The 25205-nt window shown below is 37.3% G+C and overlaps 1 protein-coding gene across 1 annotated transcript; it reads left to right on the top strand.

The window, feature by feature from the left end:
* The first annotated feature begins 14430 nt into the window (after nt 1-14430).
* LOC131060831 (jasmonate-induced oxygenase 2) lies at nt 14431-17959 on the top strand. Its single transcript, XM_057994252.2, has 3 exons — nt 14431-15342; nt 15803-16133; nt 17020-17959. Exons 1-3 carry the CDS (start codon nt 14783-14785, stop codon nt 17272-17274), a joined length of 1146 nt encoding a protein of 381 aa, XP_057850235.1. The 5' UTR covers nt 14431-14782; the 3' UTR covers nt 17275-17959.
* The last annotated feature ends 7246 nt before the right edge of the window (nt 17960-25205 follow it).

The following is a 25205-nucleotide window of genomic DNA, read 5'->3' as shown; positions in this document are numbered from 1 at the left end:
TGAATTGTAAATTGCTTAACACTTAGCTTTGAAAATGAAAATCAGAAGTAAGGATAAGACACGTCGGGTTCACCAAAATGTAAAGTGGAAAATTTTGGGCTTAGCAAATTCACCACGTGGAAGGGAGAAATCACTAAGTCAATTTTCACTTGGAGGACTTTACATTCAAAAGAGCGAGAAAATCCACTAGATTCAGTCAATAATTAGATTATGATTGAATACTAAGTAGATTGACTAAAATGGAATGTGTTTGACCCTCTCTTGTAAGTTGACTAGTTGAATTAGGATTAAGTGCAAGAAATGAAGCCAAATTTGAGAAAATAGTGAGTTGTAAAGTCGGGATTTCGTTGTGCACTTGAATTTGAGAAGTATGAGATGATTTGAAGCTGCTCTATGAAAACTACCAAAAGTAGCAGGGACCATGTGTAGGGACCAGGGCGCCCCCTCTTGGTCCTTTGAGATTTCCAAGTGCCGATAAGGGTTTTTCCATCTTTGTATCTAAAGCTTATCCTGAGAGTTACAATTGCGTACCTATTTTTTTGTACACAGAAGGAAAGAGAAATGTTTTGGGAATAAGGGCTTGCATTTAGGTCGAACCCCGGTTTTGGAATTAACCAAATGGTTGAAATAATGTAATTGAAATGACTGAAAGTAGAAATCCTCCTCTTTGAGGGGATGTTGAATTGACTGAAAATGAAATGCTTATACCTCCTTATGAAGTTTTTCTTGCCTCCACATGGAATTAGGACTTCATGAATTAGAATGATGATCTCCTCTTCAATGCTTGAAATCTTGACTCTATTGCTACTCCAAAGCTTGAAGGAAGACTAAAAATTCTCAATTTCTCTTGAATGCTTGAATTCCTGATCTCTTGTGTGTGCATGTTTGTGGACGCTTGATGGATTGATCCCCAAATGAGTGGGGAAATCCCTCTTATATACTTGCCCGAAGGGAAAATGAATTAATTTTTCAACATGAGTCAACATGGAGAGGTTTTTCCCTCTCAAATTTGAGACGGTCTAGGGGGTCCAAAATAGGTCCCCATTAGGGAGGACCAGGGTGTCATACCCTAGTCCTGGTGAGGAACAGGGTGCTACGCCATGGTCCTGCCCTATTTTGGGGTAGGATCAAGGTGGTATGTGAAGTGCACTTTGAGCTAGATGATTTTTTTGACATGTATGAGCATAATCAGGTCTCCGATCAGGCCAAGGGGTGCAAACACTAACTTGGCAAAGACCCAAATGCGATCAAAAATTGCAAGGGGTGCAATTTTAGGACGTTATAGTCTTATTCTTTTCTCCTTTTCAATCTAGTTCTTTCTTCCTTTCAACATGTATTGTAAACTAATTTTTTCTCTTTCATTCTTAATGGTAGAACTGTAACTCATTTTTCTAAGTTTTGTATTTAGCAGAAACACCTTTATTTTTCAATAAAATAGCGACATTTTTCTTCTTAGCACTTCTCGTACTATATCATGGATGAGTGATTTGATGTTATTATTGTGATTTATGCTTTAATCCTTTAAATATGTCTCATTCAAATATGATTGGTGTAAGAAGATGCATATTCAAAGATGAAGGTCATAGATTGTGCTAGTTGATTTTAGTAGTTTGTAGTTACGAAAAATACATTTTTTCCTTCAAGCAACCTCTGAATTTAGTCCTTTCTCATGAAATATTTATGCATCACACATGTGTTCAGTTAAGTTGTGAAAGATTCAAGTTTTTTTATTGGAGTGTATTGTGAGTTAATCAGGTTGCAGATCTTAGTTAGTTTTTGGTGCATCACCTCCTTCTAGGATAGGTTTCAATTCAAGCAATCTTTCTATCATTTTTCCCATTAAAAATAATAGTTTGTAGGAGGTCCATCAGGAGAACCACCTCACCCTGGAGATTCACCTTCATTATGAGCAACCTATGGGTTCAAAGGTGTTTCCATGCTTCACAGGATTGTTGAGCTCCTAGCTTAGCATCATGATGCAATCCTTTGTGATAATAGTAAGCACTCAATGCAATAAGCATGACTTATGCACTCTTTGATACATTGTGAAAAATAGTGTTGAGACCAAGACATCTCAAGTCAAAAAATGGGTAGATCTTACACACAGGATCAAGTCTAAACCTCATAGGACAAGCTTACAATCATAGATACAACCCATATCCTCGAACTTGACAATGAACAATATACTACCACATTACAAAGTCTTGAACATTCCATATAGAGAACACTCTTCCAAACTAGAGATAAGACATATCTCAAAGTCTTCCTAAAATTATATTTGTTTTAGTAAATAAACTAAATATCCTTTACATGTCAAAAATCCAAGTTTGAACCTCAAAACAAATAAGTTTACGATCATAGATCCAACCCATATCATCAGACTTGACTCTGGACAATATACAACCACGTTACAAAGTCTTGAACATTCCACTAATTAATAGAACACTCTTCCAAACTAGAGATAAGACATATCTCAAAATATTCATAAAAAATTATTTGCAATTCCAATTAATAAACTAAATATCCTTTACACATCAAAGATCCTAGTGTGAACCTCATAAAACAAGTATGCAATCATTGATCCAACCCATATCATTGGACTTGACTATGAGAAATATACAACCACAACTTACAAAGTTCTAAACATTCCATTGATAATGAAAACAGTATTCTAGACAAAAGATAAGACATATTTCAAAATCTTCATAAGAATATGTTTGTGATCCAATTAATAAACATGAATATCGTTTACACTTCAAAGATTCAAATGTGAACCTCATAAAACAAGTTTGCAATAATTGGTCCTTCCCATATCATTGGGCTTGATTATGAGCAATATACAACCATAGTACAAAGTCTCCAACATTTCATTGATAATGAAAACACTCTTCCAAACAAAAGATAAGACATATCTCAAAATCTCCATAAAAATATGTTTGTGGTTCCAATTAATAAACTAAATATCCATAACAATTCAAAGATCCAAGTGTGGACCTCATAGAATAAGTTTGCAATCATAGATCCAACCCATACCATTGGACTTGACTGTGAGAAATATACAACTTGTTGGGTCTCAAATCAATAGATTGGATAGGTTCTAAGGAAATGCCAACTCCTATGATCAAACCCTTCAATTGACTTGGCCAACTTATAGAGTGAACCTATTTGGTTACTAACTCTCTCACTTTAGGCTCTGCAGGACCTAGGCGGGTATACCTATTCACTAGTTGTTTTCAATGACTAGTGCCTTTTATAGCAGATTAAATATCTTGATCTAGCTTCCTCCTATCTCAGAATGGCATAAATTCCTAGGATGGAGATATAGCAGATGAGTTCAAGATTGTTGTTGTAGAAGCTATTTGATCTATGTATACACTACTGCCAACTTACTCTATGTTTCCTACTCAATTACTCCTATTGCTTTAAAATAACATGTGATGAATATGGTGATAAGTGTAATTTATAAATGGCCAGTGCCTTCTTTGTTGTCTGGGCTACAGAGTCTTTATATTTTCTTAGGACTTACTGTGTGAACTTGTGAGACAGTTTTTTAAACCCACCCCTTTATGGATCTGTCAGTTACTATTTCTTATGAGATCAATTGAATGCCTATATCATAAGTTGCTTGAATGAATTTAACCCTACCTCTAAGGGACCATCCAGGTAAGCACTGCAAAGAACAATTACAATTTGTAAGCAGAACTTTTATTTCAACCTTATGACATACAACATAAATTTCACTCAAAGAATATGAATAACCTTATCTCCTTTAGATAATATCACAAGTGACTGCCAATAACAAAATGAAATAATCCACAACACATATGCAAAGAAAAGACGACTGATTATATTATGTATTCCATCAAAATTTGTATAACAGAAAGATTTCAAGCTGTCATGTATTACTATCTCCTTCCTATGATATCTCTTAAAAAAAATTACAAGAAACTTCCCTCATATATATATGAGAGCAAATGTTATCTATGAAAAGACGTGTCTTTTCGAAATAATAATTGTCAATTTGAACATTCCTAACAAACTTAAGTAAAAAGAGATTAAGAATCCCTAAATGATGAATATAATCATCTTCTTTAAAAGTCTTGATCTTGATGCTCTGTTTCTTTAATTCTTCTCCCTGTGAAAGGTATTCGAATATCATCTGGTTCTTATGAAAATTCGATCAATTCAGCTGTAATTGTGTGAGCAACTTGTGCAATAGTTAATGTTTCTGTGTTTATAACGGCTACTCAAATGCTTAAACTTAATTGCAGATGTGACATTCTCAACTTGAGCTTTCAATTCCTTCGCGGGAAGTACTGTTCAACTGAAATGATTGTGAATCGAGTTTTCGATGAAACCCTTGTCTTCGGTTGAATGCTTTAATCTTTCATCGAAAGTTCACTTTCCTCAATATCACCTTATCGGTGAATGGCCCTCGTCGAAAAACCATCTTCTAGTCTCCTTGAAGTCATCCTTTCTCCGATGAAATCTTTATCGATGAGTTACTCGTGAGTTTCATCGAAATCATATTTCGATGAGTTCTATTCTTCGGTGAAAGTTCATGTGAGCCCTCCGAAAACCTTTTTCCTTCGATGTCCTTCTTTTGTCGATGAAACCCCTCGGTTTTTATCGATATACTGTTATCGATAAGATTTGTTTTTCGATGAATGTTTTTTAAGTCTCCTCGGCAATTGTATTTCCTCGACTTCACCCTTTGTTGGCCTTTCACTTTTCGATGAAACTGAAATATCGATGAGTGGTCTTATTCATTTACCGAAAGAGATATTTTGCCAAAGTCATCTTCACTTATTGTTTTACACTTTATGCTTTATTTCGATGAAACTATTCTTTCGGTGAAACTCTTTCTGAGATGCTCGACATGATATTTTGGCCGATGATCTTTTAGCTCTCACGCCTTTGGGAAGATTTTTGATTTCAAATATATTGTTCAACAGTGTCTCTGACTGAGGATGGAGGCATATTGTGTATGTCTTCAAGAATTCAGAATCTCTGGTTAGCGAGGATACATTTTGACAAGTTATGGTATTTACAATGGAAGTGGATCCTAATCTACTATACATATAACAGAATATATCAAGAAAAGAAGTTTTTTAAGAATTGTCCATGTACTGGCAATTCTTGGATCTCCCCTGTTGTATTTTGGAGAAGGTAGGAATCTTCTCCTTTTTTATCCATAATCACATATGGTCCGATCCATAAAGCCTCAAATTTGCCATGCTTGCCTTTATCTTGACTCCTGGCATTCCACATTAAAACCCAATCACCCACACAAAATTTCCTATCTGCTGTCCTCTTGTCATACAACCTCTTCATCTGATTTTGAATTTTGATATTCTGCTTCTGAGCCTCTGCTCTGACTTCATCAAGCTCCACTAACTGCATCATCCTTTCTTGTGAGGGATCTTCAACATCTATCCCTTCTTGAGTCATGAATCTATGTACAGGCAGGAGGTTGTCCAGAGGCAATCTGGCTCTTTTGCCATAAACCAACTCAAATGGAGACTTTCCCGTAGATTTCTTCAGTATTATTCTATCTGCCCATAATGCAAAACTCAACTTTGAATCCCATGCCTTCTTGTTGTGTCCTAGCATCTTTTTAATGATCTTTAGGATGTTCTTGTTGCTTGATTCAGCTTGCCCATTTCCTTGAGGGTGGTAAGGAGATGAATGAGATATTTTGATGCCATATTCTTCACAAAAAGTGTTGAATTCCTCAGACCTAAAGGACATACCATTGTCTGAGATGATCTTTGCAGGAACACCGAATCTAGTGATAATGTTCTCCATTATGAATTTTATTACCACTTTACTAGTAGCCTGTCTAGTGGGTATTGCCTCTACCCACTTGGTAAAATAGTCTGTAGCGACCAATATCCATCTGTGTCCTTCGCTGAATTTTTCTGATATCTCTCCTATGAAATCTATTCCCCATTGCTGAAATGGTTCTTCAGCTAGCATTGGTCTTAATGGGAGTGACCCTTGATATTTCATTTTGCTTGAAATTTTTTGACAAGCTTCACACTTTCTGACATATCTGTAAGAGTCATTGAAAACACATGGCCAAAAGTATCCAGCTCTCAATATCTTATGTGCAGTAGTCCTAGCCGAAAAATGACCACCACAAACCCCATCATGCATTTCTTGAAGAACTTTCTTTGCTTGGCAGTCATCTAGACATAATAATAATATCCCATCTCTATTTTTCCAATACAAGTCCCCATTGACAATCACATATCTTGCAGATTTCAACTTTAAAGTTCTTCTCTGATTATCAGTCATACCATCTGGGCATTTCAAGTGCTTAAGGTAATATATGATATCAGTGTACCATGTTGTATTCTCAATGCTGAAGTTGGCTTCTTCCAACCCTACTTGATTTACACAAGACTCCTCAATCTCAGTTCTTGCCATGAGTTTGGCCAATCCTTGACCTTTGATAACTCGTGAAATTTTGAGTTCAATGTTGAACTCTTGTATTTGGTTGATCCATTTACATCTTTTTCCCATGACCTCAGTTTGTCTGAAGATATCTTTCACTGCTGCATTGGGAACATATGCTATAACTTCAGTCCCTACTAAGTATGGTCTAAACTGTTTTACTGATTTAACCAAGGCATAAGCTTGCTTTTCATTCAACTCATATTTTATTTCTGAGGGGCTCAAAGACTTGCTAAAATATGCAATGGGCTGCTCATACCCTTCTTGATTCTTCTGCAGCAATACTGCCGCTATTGTGTGACAAGAGGCGAATGAGAATATTATAAAAGGCTTGCTAAAATCTGGAGAGATTAGTACTGGTGCTTCAGAAATTGCTCTTTTGACCGCTACAAAGGAGTCGATTGCTTCCTCAATCCAATCTATTTGGGCCCCTTTCTTTAACATCCTTACTATAGGTTTTATTATGTCTGCAAAATTTAAAATAAACCTTCTTACAAAATTTATTTGTCCCAAGAATGATTGGATGGCCTTGATAGTTCGGGGAATGGGAACCTCATTGATAGCTGCCACCCTTTCAGGGTCAATTCTTACCCCTTCCTTGGATACTATGTGTCCAAGTAACTTTCCTTCTTTGACACCAAAGTGGCATTTTTTAGGATTCAAGGAAATCCCATACTCTAAGGCTTTCTTGAATATCTTTTCAAGGTGCTCACAATGATCATCAGCTTTCTTTGAGTATGCAGTTAAGTCATCTTGGTATACTACCATGATTACATCAATCAGTTCTGCAAAAGCCACATCCATTGCCCTCTAAAATGTAGCACCAGCATTAGTCAATCTGAATGGCATCCGTGCATAGACATAAGTGCCTCATGTAGTTGTAAAGGTTGTCTTATATTTTTCAGTTTCTTTAACTTTCACCTGATTATAACCTGAAAACCCATCCATCATAGACAATAACTCACACCCTGTCACCTTCTGCAGCATGTTATCCATATTTGGCAATGGATAATTGTCCTTTAGAGATGATATGTTTAGGTTTCTAAAGTCCACACACAATCTAATATCCCCATTCTTCTTTCTGACCGGCACCAAGTTAGAGACCCATGTGGAATATCTGCAGGGTTCAATAATTCCTGCGTTTTTCATTTTTATGATCTCTTCCCTCATTTTTGGTAACAGTGTTGGATTAATAGGTCTCTGCTTTTGTCTGAATGGTTTAGCTTCTGGCTTAAGTGGTATCTCATGCTGAAAAAGATCTTCCCTATAAGCTTTGAGATCCTCATAAGACCATGCGAACACGTGTTTATATCTCCTTAGCAATGTTATCAGTTGTTGCCTCATGGTAGGAGTTAACCTTTTCCCAATGAAAACATTTCTAGGAGTATCTTCACTTCCTAAATTGACTTGTTCCACATCACTTTTTTTAATAGTTGATCCTTTAGTCTCAATCACATCCTAAGTATTGAAAGCCCTTTCCAATGCTACTAGGCCTTTTGGTAATTTGTTTGACTTCAGTTGTATGATTTCATGTCCAAATAAAGTTTCTTTACCTTCAGTCTTTTCCACAAAGTCATTGAAATTTATCGCCTGAGTCTGATAGTGATCCACACACTGTAAGAATTTCAGCAGCTCTGCATCATCTTGAAACACTTGCCAATTATATAAGTTTTCAGGAACAAATGGTTTTACTTTCATCTCTACTTCAGATATCCCAGTTAGTGTTATATCATTATCCTTCAATGCAATACTGGCCAAAAAGTCTGCCATAATGTTCTTTGATATGTCTATCCAGTTTATTTGAAAAGCATCAAAAAGTTCTATAGTATCCCAGACAGCATTTCTATACTGTTTCAATCTTAAGTGCTTTGAAGAATACTTCTCCTTTACTTGTGAGACTATTAACTCTGAGTCACCAAACACGCTGAGTAATCTAATTCCATGTTTAACTGCTATATTAAGACCAGTGAGCAAGGCTTCATACTCTGCAATGTTATTTGTGCACTCAAATAACAATTTGAAAGAATATTTGTAGGTTTCCCCTGTGGGTGAAATAAATAGGATTCCAGCCCCACTCCCTTCCTTGCTACAAGATCCATCAAAGAACATTTTCCACACTTGATCATCCTTTCCAGCTAGACCTGATTCAATGGGGATCCACTCGTCAACCTTAGGTTTTGTCAACTGCACTCAGAAATTGTCCATATCATTTTGCAAAAAGCATATTTGATTTGCTGATTCTTCCATGTCTTCTATGATATATGTGGACCTGGGTTCCCTATCAATTTTTACCTCCTGTCCATTGATTGGAATCGTAGCATATGATAAGTCTAACTGCACATACCCACCAATCATGTTCGACCATTGCCTAGATAGCAACATCCCATAGTTTGGAGGGACATCCACTACTGTAATATCTGTTTTGTACGATGCCTCTGGACAAGCTGCCAATTTGAATTCTACATCCTTCATGATACCAACCACTGGGACCGACCTGTTCTCCATGGCATAACACTTCCCAAAGGTAGTATCAACTTCCAATCCAAGCTCTTTCATCACTCCAACAGGCATAACATTTATGGCTGCTCCTGAATCGATCATACAATTCTTCACTTTCTTATTGTTTACCACCAAAGTGAGATAAAATGGGTCTACCTGTGTTGGGTTTTTGGTTATGGTGGACCCTAAATATATAACTGGGGCCATTTGTTCATTATTGTCACCTTTTGGAACCTCTTGTTTCTATTCATTCACCTTTTCCTTTTGGACACCTGAAATCATCTCAAGAGTCTTTTCTCTGTATTCAGGAAACTTCATTATTTCCATCAATGGAATAGAAACTTTTAATTGCGTTAATGCATTTGAAATATCAAATGAAGTGGAGTGTTGTGCTAAAGGAAATTTTGCTATTTCTTCCTTTTGAACATCAGGACCCCTTGTATTATTCTTTGGTACAACTTTCTTAGTCTTAGCTGCTTTATTTGTTTGCTTGAGTGTTTCATCAGTTTCTTTTATAAAAAGACTAGCAAGTTTACCTTGCTCTGGATTCACCATTCTATTCCTCAAATCGTAAGTCCTTTTTGCTTGTGCAACGGCATAAGCTGTAATTCTTCTTTTTTCTTCTTCAGTGGGGATTCTGAGCTTAACACCTTCACCTATGTTGGTGATTACAGGCAACACAGAGCACTGATCAATGGAATTTGATCCTCCTTCCTCTGTAAAGGATATCATATTAACAGTCGGATAGCCTATTTGCTCTTCATAGCCATTCTCTTCCTCCTGCAATCCTTTTGCTACAGCGCACAAAGAAGGAGCATGTTGCATATTGCAAGCATAACACCACATGTCATCATCTTGAGCGTAGTTCACTGTTCTTTTCAAGGGATGTGGAATTTGCTGGTTATCTCTGTGGTTCCTGTCTACTGGTTTTCCATCCTTCCATGTAGTGTTATAGGGCATGTCATGCAACCTGGGCCTTTCAGGACGATAATATTGCTGCTTTTCTGTTTGTTTACCCTCACAGATAAATCTTTTAGAGAATTCTTATCCTCATCCTTATTAGTTTTGGGTGCTTTAGGATTGTACAACCTTGCATCTTCTCTTTTTCCCACTTTACCAGCGGCCTTCCTGTTATTTTCTATAACAATGGCAGCTTTCATAACATCCCGGAGGTCTCTAGGATTTCTGGTTCTCAGCTCATAGTTTGTTTTACTATCATAAGAATTGATGTAGTATAGAATGCTTACCTCAGGTACCGACTTCATCCTATTGGGAATTTTGTTTAGAACCCTGTTAAATCTTTTGTTAAAATCTACCACTGATTCATTTTGCTCCTTCTTGATGCTGATGATCTCATGCAAAGCAAATTCAGGGCTGTTATGGTCCCCATACTGTTCAAGGAATAGGCTTTTGAATTCTGCAAGACTTCTAATGGATGCATCAGGCAACGCTCTAAACCAATCTCTTGCATCTTCTGTTACTGACTGCATAAATAACCTGATCTTAATATCTTCATGCGGTAAGCCAAAATCCTCTATTACTGGATCAAAAGCTTTACAATGAGCTTCCCCTGTAATTGCATTGCTTCCAGTGAATCTTGGTATTGCAGTCCTGTTTTCATTTGGGATAGGATATGGGTACACCATCATTCCTGAGAAATCAAACTGCCTCATTCGTTCCATATTCATTAGCCCATGCCCCCCATGAGGATTCCTAAAGTTTTGGTTCATGTTATCATATAAGGGCACTTGATTTTGATAAGGAAAAGGGTATTGATTCTGGTATTGATATTGAAATTGATCAGGGGGTGGACATTGGTTATAAAATTGACCTTGAGGCAGAAACTGGTTATGAGCAACAAAGTTATTATGTAAATTCGGCTGGATTGGTGGTGCACTCGATTGCACATGATCATTCCTTTTATCACCAAACAAAGGGTTCTCAAAAACCTTAAAATCATTACTCTTTGTTTTACTCACTCCCTGATCTGTCCGAGCATATTTTTTTCTGTAATTGTTTACATCTTGATTAAAGTCGTCCTCACCAACATTTATGCCTAATTTAGCACACAGCTCCAAACATTCCTGAGTCCTTCCTAAATCTCTCATTTCAGCAGCAGCCTCCATCATTTGTCTAGTTAAATCTATAAATCTATCTGCAGGATCTGCCATACTTGATCCCGATGAAGGCGATGTGTTTTGTCTAGATCATGCTTCGTGATATTCAAAACCAGGGGGAATTTGATATCGGCCCTTTTGGGCTTTATATGCTGCAACCAAATCCTCGTTTACTGGGCTTGAAGTAGTTGCTTTATCCTGTTCTCTTCAAGGTGAATGTTGGTTGTTTTCATACTTATACTGATTGTACCTTTCTCTCATGAATTCATTCATGGATTCTTCTTTGTTTTTGTTCTTTCATTGAGAGAAATCTAACTGGGATAAAGGTTGTCCTTTTGTGACTGATCTCATTCCGTGCATTGATATTCCTCTCCTTTTTTTTAATTCAGAGTCGCCACCTCTCTTCTTAAGAGGAAAGTTTTTTCTTTCTTCTGAGTTCTCTCCCACAGCAGAGTCTTAATAATTCATCCCCAGTAGAGTCTCCAATCTGTTGGGTCTCAAATCAACAGATTGGATAGGTTCTAAGGAAATGCCAACTCCTATGATCAAACCCTCCAATTGACTTGGCCAACTTATAGAGTGAACCTATTTGGTTACTAACTCTCTCACTTTAGGCTTTGCAGGACCTAGGCGGGTATACCTATTCACTAGTTGTTTTCAATGACTAGTGCCTTTTATAGCAGATTAAATATCTTGATCTGACTTCCTCCTATCTCAGAATGGCATAAATTCCTAGGATGGAGATATAGCAAATGAGTTCAAGATTGTTGTTGTAGAAGCTATTTGATCTATGTATACACTACTGCCAACTTACTCTATGTTTCCTACTCAATTACTCCTATTGCTTTAAAATAACATGTGATGAATATGGTGATAAGTGTAATTTATAAATGGCCAGTGCCTTCTTTGCTGTCTGGGCTACAGAGTCTTTATATTTTCTTAGGACTTACTGTGTGAACTTGTGAGACAATTTTTTAAACCCACCCCTTTATGGATCTGTCAGTTACTATTTCTTATGAGATCAATTGAATGCCTATATCATAAGTTGCTTGAATGAATTTAACCCTACCTTTAAGGGACCATCCAGGTAAGCACTGCAAAGAACAATTACAATTCGCAAGAAGAACTTTTATTTCAACCTTATGACATACAACATAAATTTCACTCAAAGAATATGAATAACCTTATCTCCTTTAGATAATATCACAAGCGACTGCCAATAACAAAATGAAATAATCCACAACACATATGCAAAGAAAAGACGACTGATTATATTATGTATTCCATCAAAATTTGTATAACAGAAAGCTTTCAAGCTGTCATGTATTATTGTCTCCTTCCTATGATATCTCTTAAAAAAAATTACAAGAAACTTCCCTCATATATATATGAGAGCAAATGTTATCTATGAAAAGACGTGTCTTTTCGAAATACTAATTGTCAATTTGAACATTCCTAACAAACTTAAGTAAAAAGAGATTAAGAATCCCTAAATGATGAATATAATCATCTTCTTTAAAAGTCTTGATCTTGATGCTCTGTTTCTTTAATTCTTCTCCCTGTGAAAGGTATTCGAATATCATCTGGTTCTTATGAAAATTCGATCAATTCAGCTGTAATTGTGTGAGCAACTTGTGCAATAGTTAATGTTTCTGTGTTTATAACGGCTACTCAAATGCTTAAACTTAATTGCAGATGTGACATTCTCAACTTGAGCTTTCAATTCCTTCGCGGGAAGTACTGTTCAACTGAAATGACTGTGAATCGAGTTTTCGATGAAACCCTTGTCTTCGGTTGAATGCTTTAATCTTTCATCGAAAATTCACTTTCCTTGATATCACCTTATCGGTGAATGGCCCTCGTCGAAAAACCATCTTCTAGTCTCCCCGAAGTCATCCTTTCTCCGATGAAATCTTTATCGATGAGTTACTCGTGAGTTTCATCGAAATCGTATTTCGATGAGTTCTATTCTTCGGTGAAAGTTCATGCGAGCCCTCCGAAAACCTTTTTCCTTCGATGTCCTTCTTTTGTCGATGAAACCCCTCTGTTTTTATCGATATACTGTTATCGATAAGATTTGTTTTTCGATGAATGTTTTTTAAGTCTCCTCGGCAATTGTATTTCCTCGACTTCACCCTTTGTTGGCCTTTCACTTTTCGATGAAACTGAAATATCGATGAGTGGTCTTATTCATTTACCGAAAGAGATATTTTGCCGAAGTCATCTTCACTTATTGTTTTACACTTTATGCTTTATTTCGATGAAACTATTCTTTCGGTGAAACTCTTTCTGAGATGCTCAACATGATATTTTGGCCGATGATCTTTTAGCTCTCACGTCTTTGGAAAGATTTTTGATTTCAAATATATTGTTCAACACAACCGCAGTAGAAAATCTCAAACATTACATTGATAATGAAAACACTCTTCAAACAAAAGATAAGACATATTTCAAAATCTTCATAAAAATATGTTTGTGATTTCAATTAATAAACTAAATATCCTTTACACTTCAAAGATCCAAGCGTGAGCCTTATAGAACAAGCTTGCAATCATAGATCCAACCCATATTATTGAACTTGTATACAACCACATTTTAGAGTCTCAAACATTCCATTAATAAAGAAAGCACTATTCCAAACAAAAGATAAAACATGTGTCAAAATATTCATTAAAATAAAATTTACTTCAATTAAAAAACTAAACATCCCTCAGAATTTTATATTTAAAAAAAATACATATTTTAATTGTTGTCTATTTTTATCAGTCCGAATCATCAATCAGTGTTCAATCAAGAGTAATCTACAATCGATTATTTTTTTATTTACTGGTTTGAAAAATCATTTCCCTTTACATTATTTAAACAATTTTATAGTAAATTTTCTCCGACGACAAAGATTATATAGATATTTTGCTTCGGAAATTAGAAAGAGCCGAATTCCATGGTCACGGAATGAGACACAAATGTCTTTACGTAGACTATAATGTGGTGGAGAGAGCCCAAACCGACATTGTCGTTTCCTGGCAAATAATAATTAAAAAAAAACACCCACTAAAACGGCACGTTGATAAAACGAAGGTTACCTAGCCCAGTTAGGAGACAATTCATAAAAGTAACGAGCGCGTACATTCAAAGAAAGATAATATTGTTGTATTTCTGTACGTTGTGACTCCACACAACGTCATCCACGTTCTATAGGTTCCCACGCATTGACGAAACTCCTCATTAATACGCACATGCCATAAAACGCTACGATAGACTCTACCCTAGGTTTGGATGGATGGATGGATGGATGGGTTTCACCTCACGACACAACACGCCGTCATCTTACATAATGCGTTTCGACTGATCTCACTCACAGACCTACCATTTCCCACACGTTCAAATTAACAACACTGGGAAGAAAGAAATAAACAAGTATGGCCGTGGCCGGTCCTTGAAACAATCCAATCCTTTTTTTTGGCGGCCCACCAGTCGGAGGGAGGACATCCTAGAAGAAAAGAAACAAATACATGTTTTGTGCTGCTCTTTCAATTGCAATTGCATTTCCACGCCAGAAATCATCTACAAAACGTTGGTTGATTCATCTTCCTCTGGAATCACTTTCTAAGATTACCCATTTTCAGACGTTTGGGGAAGGGAATACTTGGTCCGCCATGGTTGCTATGTAAGTGGAGTGACAGGGCAGGGGGAATTGTGTGTATGGGATGATGGCCCTCTCGGGTGGCAGCGGGGGAGGGGTAGGATCGGGGAGTGAAACGACTAGCGGGGCGCTTCCTCAGGCGGAATGGCCGGAGCCAATTCAGAGGGTACAATTCATTGCAGAGAGTGGTATAACGGCGTTGCCGCCGAGATATATCAAGCCGGAGAATGATAGGCCTGCAATTCTAGATCCTTCTACAAGCTCCGAAGTGAATATACCAGTGATCGACCTGGGTGGAGTGAGAGTAGGAGAGCGGGGGCGGGAGAGAACGATGCAGGAGATTGCGGCGGCGTGCAAAGAATGGGGTTTTTTTCAGGTGCTCAATCATGGGGTGCCCCTAGAGCTTATGCGGCGGGCAAGGGAAGTGGCGCGGGAGTTTTTCAGTTTGCCGCTAGAAGAGAAGCAAGTTTATGCGAATTCCCCAAAGACTTACGAGGGCTATGGCAGTCGACTGGGTATCGACAAGGGAGCAATTCTCGACTGGGGGGACTATTTCTTTCTCCACTTGTTGCCTCTCTCTATCAAGGACATCAACAAATGGCCTGCTAAGCCCGTTTTGTACAGGTATTGTATTATTGTATTGCCTTGCCATTAGTTTTTTCGAAAGTCGTTTTGTTTATTTATTTCCGGTATAATGAGTTAGTTTGGGCTTGGGAATCGGGAAATCGAGTAGAAATATGGCACATCGCTAAAGTCGTTGAAGGTCGTATTAGATTTTTTTTTTTCCACTTTACGATAAGGTTTGGGAATATAAAACCCACGCTTTAGGATTTGTCCGCATTTGTTGTTTGGGCATTGGGAATAAGAATCGGATTAGGGTTCTGCATAAGTCCGGTGGTGGAAACAGAGGGAGGCGGGAAAGAAAGAAAGAAAGAGAGAGGAAGATGAGGTACAAAGTGTGTGTATTGACTTAGAGGGTGAGATTGAATAGTATAATGATTAATTGTCATGTACATGTACATGTGGGTGTTTTTTTTGGCATGTGGGCATTTGAGGTGACGTTTGGTTGTATTGATTGCGACAGAGAAACCATGGACGAATATGGGAAGCAAGTAGCTCTGTTGTGCGAGATGCTGCTGGGTGTGTTGTCTACCAATTTGGGGCTGGAGGAGGATTACTTGCAAGAGGCCTTTGGGGGAAAGAATGTAGGGGAGTGTATGAGGATAAACTACTATCCAAAGTGTCCTCAGCCCCACCTTACATTAGGCTTGTCATCCCACTCAGATCCAGGCGGCATGACAGTGCTGCTGCCAGACGATTCGGTACGAGGCCTCGAGGTCCGCAAGGATGGCCGGTGGATTCTTGTGGAGCCTTGTCCCCACGCCTTCATTGTCAACATTGGGGATCAGCTACAGGTAACGACAACAACAACACTCCATTTGGGCCAAGCCTTGGTTTTTTTCCCCTTGTTCTTTTTGGGCTTGTTTGTGGCCAATGCATTGTTTGTTAATTTTTGGGTTTCATAATTTGTTCCGTCTCGTAGGCATCATTTAAAAATCTATCTTGTTTTTAATCTTGAGTCTCTCAAATTGTTTTGTCTAGTTGACATCATTTAAAATCTTTCTTTTTGGATCACATGTTTGTTTGTTTTGATTACTTTTGGACCACAGATTGTTAGTGACCAATGCTTTGTTTTCAATCTTGGGTCTCATAGGCTGTTTGGTCTTGTGGGTGTCATTAAAAACCTTTCTTGTTCTGTTTGGTCTCATGGGCAGCATTAAAAATCTTCCTTTTTAGCCCACATGTTGTTTGTTTCTCATTGTACTTTTTGGACTATGCATTGTTTGCGATCAATGCTTGTTTTCAATCTTGGGTCTCATAAACTGTTTGGTTCCGTGGATTTAATAAAAATATTCATTTTTTGGCCACTGTTGTTTTGTTTCTCATTGTTCTTTTTGAGCCACGCATTGTTTGTCAGTAATGTGTTGTTTTCAATCTTGGGTCTCCTAAACTGTTTAGTCTCATAGGCATCATAAAAGATCTTCCTTATTTCCAATTTTGGGTCTCATGAGCATCGTTAAAAATCTTCCTTGTTTTCAATCTTGAGTCTCAGAAGTTGTTTGGTCTTGTGAGTGTCATTAAAAATCTTTCTTGTTTACAATCTTGAGTCTCATAAACTGTTTGGTCTCGTGAATGTCATTAAAAATATTTCTTGTTCATAATCTTGAATCTTAATGTCTAGTGGGTGCCATTAAAAATCTTCCTTCCATCATTTTATTGATTGGCATTTGTAATGAGCAGATATTGAGCAACGGGATTTACAAGAGCGTGGAGCACCGCGTGGTTGTGAATTCGGAAAGAGACAGGCTGTCGATTGCGTTGTTCTACAATCCAGACGGAAACAAGATACTCTTTCCTGCCCCACAAATCGTATCTGATGAGTCGCCGCCATTGTATCAGCCAATGACCTTCAATGAGTACCGATTGTTTATTAGGACGCGAGGACCCCGTGGAAAAGCTCAGGTGAACTCTATCACAAATTCGACCTCCACATAAGATAGATAGATCTTTTTAACTACAATTTGGAAGGGCAACGAGAGGTGAACTACGAAGTCTAAAGCTAATCCATATGAGGAGGTTTATTCTGTGGGTGAGAGAGGCAGTTAGTTTGTCCATACATGGCATAATCAAGTCTCTGTCGATCCTCTGTATATAGTATATATGTGGGGGGATGAAAACAGGGCCATGGGTGTGGATACTGACATGTTGGTTCCGATTTGACTTTACCACATGTGGGTAAAGACGCACGATCTAATTAACCACAGACCAAGTATGTGGACGCTGTAAAGCATCGCGGATGTTGATGTAACTCCTCGATAGAAAAGCTTCTTCACGGACAGATTGTCCGACATAAATCAAATCTGATTATGTGTTGAATTGAATGCATGCTCAAATTGAGTATAAACGAATGCCTCCCACCTCACGTAAAAATCAGTCACCGGCGAGGAGGATCTGATAATTACCTTCAGAGCACCGTGTTTGAAAGCACAAGCAAGCTCCCCGATTATTTTCCCCTTTCTCAAAGTCTACTCCTTTACATCGCCATTTGTAATGGTGGTGAAATTTGTGTGTTTATTATTGGGGGATATCTTTGTTACATGTATTTATCATTGACCATAGTGTAATTTTATATGATGTTGTATTATAATTTTTATTCATGATTTCTGATTTGTACTTTTAACTTTTGTTGTCACTTATGGTCTTATATACTTAGTCTTTACTTCATCTTTATATTTGTGTACTTCAATACAGTCATTCAATACAGTAATGTGATTCTATATATGTGTATTCCAATATATGCAATTTGATGTGATATTGAATTGTACATTCTTATAAATTTAGTTACATGGACATTCATAGTATTTTGTGTTTATTTTGGGAGAATACTTTGTTACATGTTTTTTTTTTTTATTGAAGTGATTTTATATGATTGTATTCTAATTTTTATCATGACTTCTGATTTGTACTTTCAACTTCTATCAATCGCATATGTTCTTATACACTTAGTCCTTACTTTTTCTTTATATATGTGTACTCCATTACATTCATGTGATTTCATATATGCGTCTTCCAATATATGCGATTTGATGTGATGTTGTATTGATCCATCACACATACTCTTATACACTAAGTTTTTGTTTTATCTTTCTCTATGTGTACTCCAATACATTCATTTTATTCATTTGTTTGGAAGGTTTTAAAAAAAAACATTATTGGGCATTTATTTATGGGCCACATTCAGACAAGAAAACATTCTCTAACTAACAATCCATACTACTGAATCTCTAGTTTGAATGTCACTCCTCATATGTCCTCTTGTAGTGTATTCTCCTCATTATTGCTCCCCTTTTGTTACTTATTGTCTAGCTTGGACATTGCAACTCCTATCTCTACCTATATGGCATCCTCCTCCTCCTTATCACTCCACTATCTGCCAACTTCTCATATATCCTTTCGGATGGTGTGCTCCTTATTGCTCCAACTATGCTACTTGCTAATCTCTAGTATTCCTCTACTTGAATTTCATGCCACCTATCTCCTCCTACAATCCATCCTTATTAATTAGTTGGATCATCCTCCTACATCGTGTGCATACCTATCTCATACTCTACCAATAAAAGTAGGACTACTGCTTCAACACAACATTCCAAAATTAAGATGTCCTTGCAAAGATTTGAACCAAACATTTGTAGGATGACTTCCCATTCTTGAAAGGTATATGAGAGAATACAAATCAAGATTTTGTGATGTCTCTGAACTCTTCTCAAGTGTTTCCATGTTGATGTTAGAAGGTGCCACAATCAAATTGGGTGTTTTAGACCATATTGACATAGGTAAAAATCTAGAAACTTGTGTAAATAGATGTAGAACATAATCCAAAAATGAATATGAAATAAATCCTTTAAATGTTGCTCAAGAATCTTCAAGATGACATCTGACTCAAATGTATGTGCAAACAAGGAATGAGAGTACAATCTAAATGTGCCCTCACAACATTTGAAGAAGAGGATGTAACTACATGAGAAAAAACATCAAAGAGGAGATGGATATCCTTAATAATGTTGTGATGGGTGTTGAATGAGTGGAGGAGAGATGAATGGAGGATGTGGATATGATGGTGGAGTTAGGATGAAATATTCCGAGCCAAATTTTTTCGATTTTTACGAATTGCAAATTACAATCAATGCACCCGTTAAGGTTAGAGGATAAACCAAAACGTGCAAAAGCAACTCTAACCAGAATGTACACCAGGATCCCGATGTGGGCAAGGTGTGAGCATTGGTCAGAGGATCTAAAACAAATTGCTTATGCTGTAACTCTAACCAAGGATGGCGCCGATGATGGCGAGCATATGGTCAGAGGATCTCTTACTCTAAATACTAGAAGGGAACTCGACACCAAGTATGTGCTACCTAATCCAGACTGGAGTGAGGGGCGACCATATGGCGGAGTGATTACAAAATTCAATGCTTGAAGGGAAATGCTGAAAACTGGAAATTCTCAACACCCAGAATGTGCTTGCTAATCCAGAGTGGGAAAGTAGCTACCATAGGGCGGAGGTGAATTAAATACACTATCAAATGCTGAAGGTAAAAAGACTATTACAATCTGATAAAGCAAGAATCTAATGGCTGTCAGTACTAATGCCAGCTTACAATTCAAGAGATGAAATCTTGCTAACAATATAAATCAGCCTATAATAGAGTTGTACAATATTCATGAATTTAGTTGCTGAGAAGTAAAGATCAACGAAAATGGCAATAACTAGATCCAACCTTGTTCTCCAGACTTGGGCAATCTTCACTGAAGTCTCCGCAATGCTTTTGAAGATTTCTCACCACTATCCAATGAAGAACTTAGCAGATTTCTCAAGATTGTATAACAGACCTGCAACTTTCAATGAATAACCAGCAACAGAAGATTTCTTGAAATGCTCAAAACTCGCTCTTTACTCATCCAAAATGCTTGATATCAATTGCAAAACTCTAATGAGAAGGAGGCGCTCAACTAAGAACCATAAAACAGACTTAAAATGCAGATTACAAGAAATGCACAATTCCCATTGAAACCAAGAATGGTACGGCCCAGCACAGGGGCGATTTTGCTTTTAAAAATCAAATCCTTTTCTAAAAAATCTACAAGTTTGCATACTTGGGCGCCTTGACTAGATGAAAGGAAATAAACAATACACACAACCAATTTTTTTGTCTTTTTGGATTTGTGAATAAAACATTGAATCTGCTGAAGCTAGAATGTGAAAACCAGAAATCTCTAATATGCAAAATCTGAACCTAATTAGACAAGTGCAGATTACAATGCACTAATTCCAATAAACTCACAAACTTGACTAAGAATCACCACTAGTTGTTGTCTCACAAACAAGAAGCGATGCCTGAGCTAGGAGGCCTTCATTCCTCGAAGCAAACCCAGAGCCAAACCGGCAACATAACAATACTGTAGACCAAAGATCCTCAAATGAGAACCCAAGGCTGTCTTTTATAAGTTTCTGTTGACCTTCCTTGAAACCCTAACTTCTTTTCCATAGTCAAAACCCTAATCCCAAGAAATGGCGTCCTTTTCCAAGCATCTTTACTTTTGACTTCATTAAATTTCTCACTTAAATAAATGCGTCCTCCTTAAGGCTTAGTTTTGACTTTGATAAATTCAATATAATTTTAATATAACCTCAATGATGGCGCCACCCTTCAAGTCCACCTTTTAAAATATCATTAAGTTATTTGACTAGGCCAAGGTGATAAAATAACATTTAAATTATAATGTTATTTTTAAGTGAAATGAGCTCAACTCTCCAAAACTGCATTCTGAAGCCCGAAACTGAATACGCCACTTGAGTCAACTGAAGGGGAAAGTCAACTGCCTGAGACCAACCTGTTTACTGCCAAAAATAGAATTTACTAAAAATAGTAAATTCCTGGAAATGCTCAGAAAGCCAAGACGAACATACCACCGCGAAGCTTTCTGAAAACCCAGAAAGAATCCGCCACTGAATCCACCAACTCTGAGCAAGGACATCCTCAAAAATAGGAAACCCTAATTTTACCTTCCGACTAGCCTCTGGGTTTCCAGAAAAAGGCCAACGGTCACAGGAACGATCAGGTTTGAGAAGGGGACATTACATAGGATGTGGAATTTTGGGACATAGACTGGACCCAAAATAGATTTAGGGGGTGGACTAGGTGGAATAGTAGGATCTTGATTTAGGTTTGTAGATATTTTATATGCACTGGAATAAGATCTTGGCATGATGGGATTAATGTGGATGGTGCAATGGAGGAGTGTTAGAAAGATTCTTCAAATGGAATGGATGGAAGGATGGGAGGTTCTTCAATGGGGGTGGATGGGAGGAGGGAAGATTTATGAGTTTTACTAGATTGGGGTTGATTAATGCTAGGAGGATAATATGGGGATTGGGGTTGGATGGTGTTATTGGATGGGATGGGATGGTTTTGAAAGTGTTAAAAGGTGGAAGAGGAATGGTAAGTGTGGGAGGTTGGAGGCCTCATCACTACTGGCCTCACATGATGGAGTGGGGTGATGACTACACAACTTTAAGATCTAGAATTTGTGATGGCTTCTTTGTGATTAGTCCTTGGAGGACTTCAAGAATGAGATACTTTTTATTTTTAGTTTAGGTGGATGGTTAGGATAAAATGGAGGATCTAACATAGATGGATGAATGAGAATAGGATTAGGAGTATGGATTAGATGATTAGGATTAGATGGATTGGATATTGGATTGAGGTAGGAGAAAGTGGGTGGAGGACTAAGGTAGGAGGGAATGGATGGTGCAATAGGAATATTGTATGAATTGTGGTGATGGATCGAAGGATTAGGAGTAATTCGAGGATGATAATTATGTATTGGAAAATGGGTTTGGGGATAATGGGAAGGGAGATTTGGACTAGGGATGAAATAAATAGTACTAAATGCAAAGATGGAGATTGGGATATGACTATTAAAGAAGATAGAAGCATGGATGTTGGATGAGGTGTATATGTGGGTGTGTGATAAGGGGGAGATTTAAATGGGTGACATAATGGATTTCCCTCGTCAAAGGTATGATAAGGATTAATAGTGGGTATGCAAGGAGGCATGATGGGGTAGCTTGGATGAATTATTAGGCTTTGGAAGACACTTGGTACAAGCTTTCTAGCAATGATGGCATCAAGATGGTCTATTTCATACTTGTCTTGATCAACAAGACTCTAACAATCACAAGAATGGTATGGAGTGGAAGAAAATTTAGGATGGACAAACTCATCACAATAAGATTTCAACATGGTGATTAGTTGATGAGTTAGATAGCGATGAAGGATGAAGATGGATGATGAAATAAAGCTTATAATATGATATAGAACAAGCTTCGATTAGGATGTAAAATAAACTTAGATTAGGATGGGTATTAAGATTAGACTAGGATGTGAATTAAGCTTTGATTAGGATGGGCCATGGTATTAAAAAGTTGGAAAAAAGAGGTGAGAAAAATGACCATTGAAATAAAGTCTCAAAAAACCCACTCAAAGACAAAGCCATCTAGCTGAAAGGGGATACTAACTAGGTTGTGCAAGTTCGTTGAAAAATAAGTGGGTCCACAAAAAGATAGAACATTCTCGCTGATTAGGATAGACTATTTGACCGAGAAAACCCATCGAATGAAATAGAAAATCCACCAAATTAATGAAAAACCCGTTGAAACATAGAGTAGATCCACTAAAGGGGAAAACAAACTAGGAAAGACAATCCTACTAAATGAACAATGAATCAGTCAGACTAGGGGGTGCCTGACTCAATTTACCACAAAAATAACTAAATACAACAAACAAGAAGAGAAAGGGATGACTAAGATTGGACTAACTAGAGATAGATTTGGATAGGCACAAGAAGACATACCAAAAATACTCACAATCCTATGATTAGTCAGATGGGGGTGATAACTCAATGTGGGACCATAGTGCAAGCGTGAATATCTCAAGATCGGTGTGGGACACCTCTCTTTTGAGAGTTGATAGATAGGGATCCACTAGTATAAGAGCTCAACATTTCTCTCTCCTCGAGCGGCTAACAAGCCTTGCCCAATAACTATTATCTCTAATCAAGGAAGTACATTGTGAGTATATTTGAGCATGATGCTATGCTTTGCACCACAAAGAGACAACCAAAAGTTTGTATACTAACTTATACAAGAGACTAGGTGAGTCCTCTAAATACCAGAAGGGTATGTGAGACACATTTGTGAACACCATCCTATCCCATGTGTGTGTTAGGAATGTCAGTTAAGTCACTCAAACCAACCCTGCATCCCTATCATGGTATCACCCAAGCTTTAGGATTTCACTAAAGACATAACATGACTATATAGAGCTATACCTTTCACACTCACCCCTTTATATACCTCATCGATGCATGTGGTTGAGGTCATCCTTTGGGGTGATTAAATCCCCAAGCAAGCTTCCTAAAGGGAAGGAAATGCTAGGCTCATACAAGAATGCAAGGATAGAGCATACACACAAGCTAGTACCCCTAGGATAAACAGTACATGATTTAGATGTGTGAGTTTTTTGATCCCCAAGCTTACCTTTTGATGGAAGGAGACAACATACATCAACACACACAACCCAAACATAGCAAAAAGATTAGTTGGTCCTTAGAAAATTGAAGTATTCCTATATTAGTGAAAAAATATGGTTTTTGATTGTGGTGGTGCAAGAAGATATGTTAATGGTTTGGGATGTTAGTCTTTGGAAACCAATTACAAGATGCACATTAAAATGGATTAGATGCCAAAAAAATCTCAAAGATAGTGATATTCTAATCCGGAGGGGTTGGAACGCCTACCCCAATGATTCAAGGGTGTGGGGGGATAGGTGTAATGAAATGTGATTCCAAAAGGAATAAAATTTGAAACAAAATCAACTCAAAATTATAAAACATAACAATAATTGAGAGTAGGCGAAAAGTAAGTTAAATCAACATGAAATCCATAAAAAACGAAGAATGTTGGTCCCCTTGTTGTGTAGATTTTCCCAATATTTTTGGTTGGATGTGTGCTCACTCAAAATTTTGACAACATAATGGTGCTTTAATGAAAAATGGGTAACATTTTTAATAAAAATGACTATATAGATTAAGGGTAAGATTAAATAGATGGTGGACAATGGAGGATAAAGATCTAGGGTGGAGGATATATTGGTCCTCTCACTTCATGGTATGGTGCCAAGTGGCACCATGAGGTGAGTTGAGAGTGAGATGTGTGATTGACAAGATGGAGAGGGTACTTGAGGGGACAAGCCCATGTGTTTGTGTAAGAGGCCCATGTGCTTGATGTGATGGGGAAGAGTTGATCACACTTAATCAAGGATCATGTGTGTGCACATGCTTAGTGGAGTTGATTAGGAGAAAAGAAAAAGTGATGGAGGATGTGACATGTGAGAGGAAATTAAATAAATAAAAATTATTTATTTAGTTTTTTTGAGGAAATGAGATAGGAATGGAATTAAATAATTAGAAAAAATATTTACCTTATGCTAGGAATTAGGAAAAATATAAGAAAATGAATAATATTAATTTAATAATAGGATGTTATTTAATTAATATAGATGATTGGGGATTATATGAAATAGGGGTAAATTGACCAAAGGTGATCAATTTTAGGTGTCTACAATAGTACCCCAAAAATTAGCATCTGAAATCCTCAGGCTAAGGGCACATATCATGATATTACTAGCTTGTTGATTTTACAATAGACTTAAAATGAAAACCATGGTGTGAAGGGGCTACACAATGCAATAGAAACTTTCCACATGTTTTCCACCATACATAGTATTTGTCAATTAACCCTTGTATCATCATTAAAATGATTAGCAAAGTTAGTCTTCAATGTAAATGGAAACCATTTTAAATGTGAT

The sequence above is a fragment of the Cryptomeria japonica genome, chromosome 5 (genome assembly GCF_030272615.1).
Source record: "Cryptomeria japonica chromosome 5, Sugi_1.0, whole genome shotgun sequence".
Taxonomy (NCBI): Eukaryota; Viridiplantae; Streptophyta; class Pinopsida; order Cupressales; family Cupressaceae; genus Cryptomeria; species Cryptomeria japonica.
The sequence above is the reverse complement of the archived record's forward strand: the minus strand, read 5'-3'. Positions and strand labels throughout refer to the sequence as shown.

What these genes read in the sequence shown, in the direction of transcription:
- LOC131060831 (XM_057994252.2), top strand. Translation starts at nt 14,783, where the DNA reads ATGATGGCCCTCTCGGGTGGCAGCGGGGGAGGGGTAGGATCGGGGAGT. An exon ending in GCTAAGCCCGTTTTGTACAG is followed by an intron (nt 15,343 to 15,802) that starts GTATTGTATTAT and finishes TGATTGCGACAG; the next exon opens with AGAAACCATGGACGAATATG. An exon ending in ACATTGGGGATCAGCTACAG is followed by an intron (nt 16,134 to 17,019) that starts GTAACGACAACA and finishes TGTAATGAGCAG; the next exon opens with ATATTGAGCAACGGGATTTA.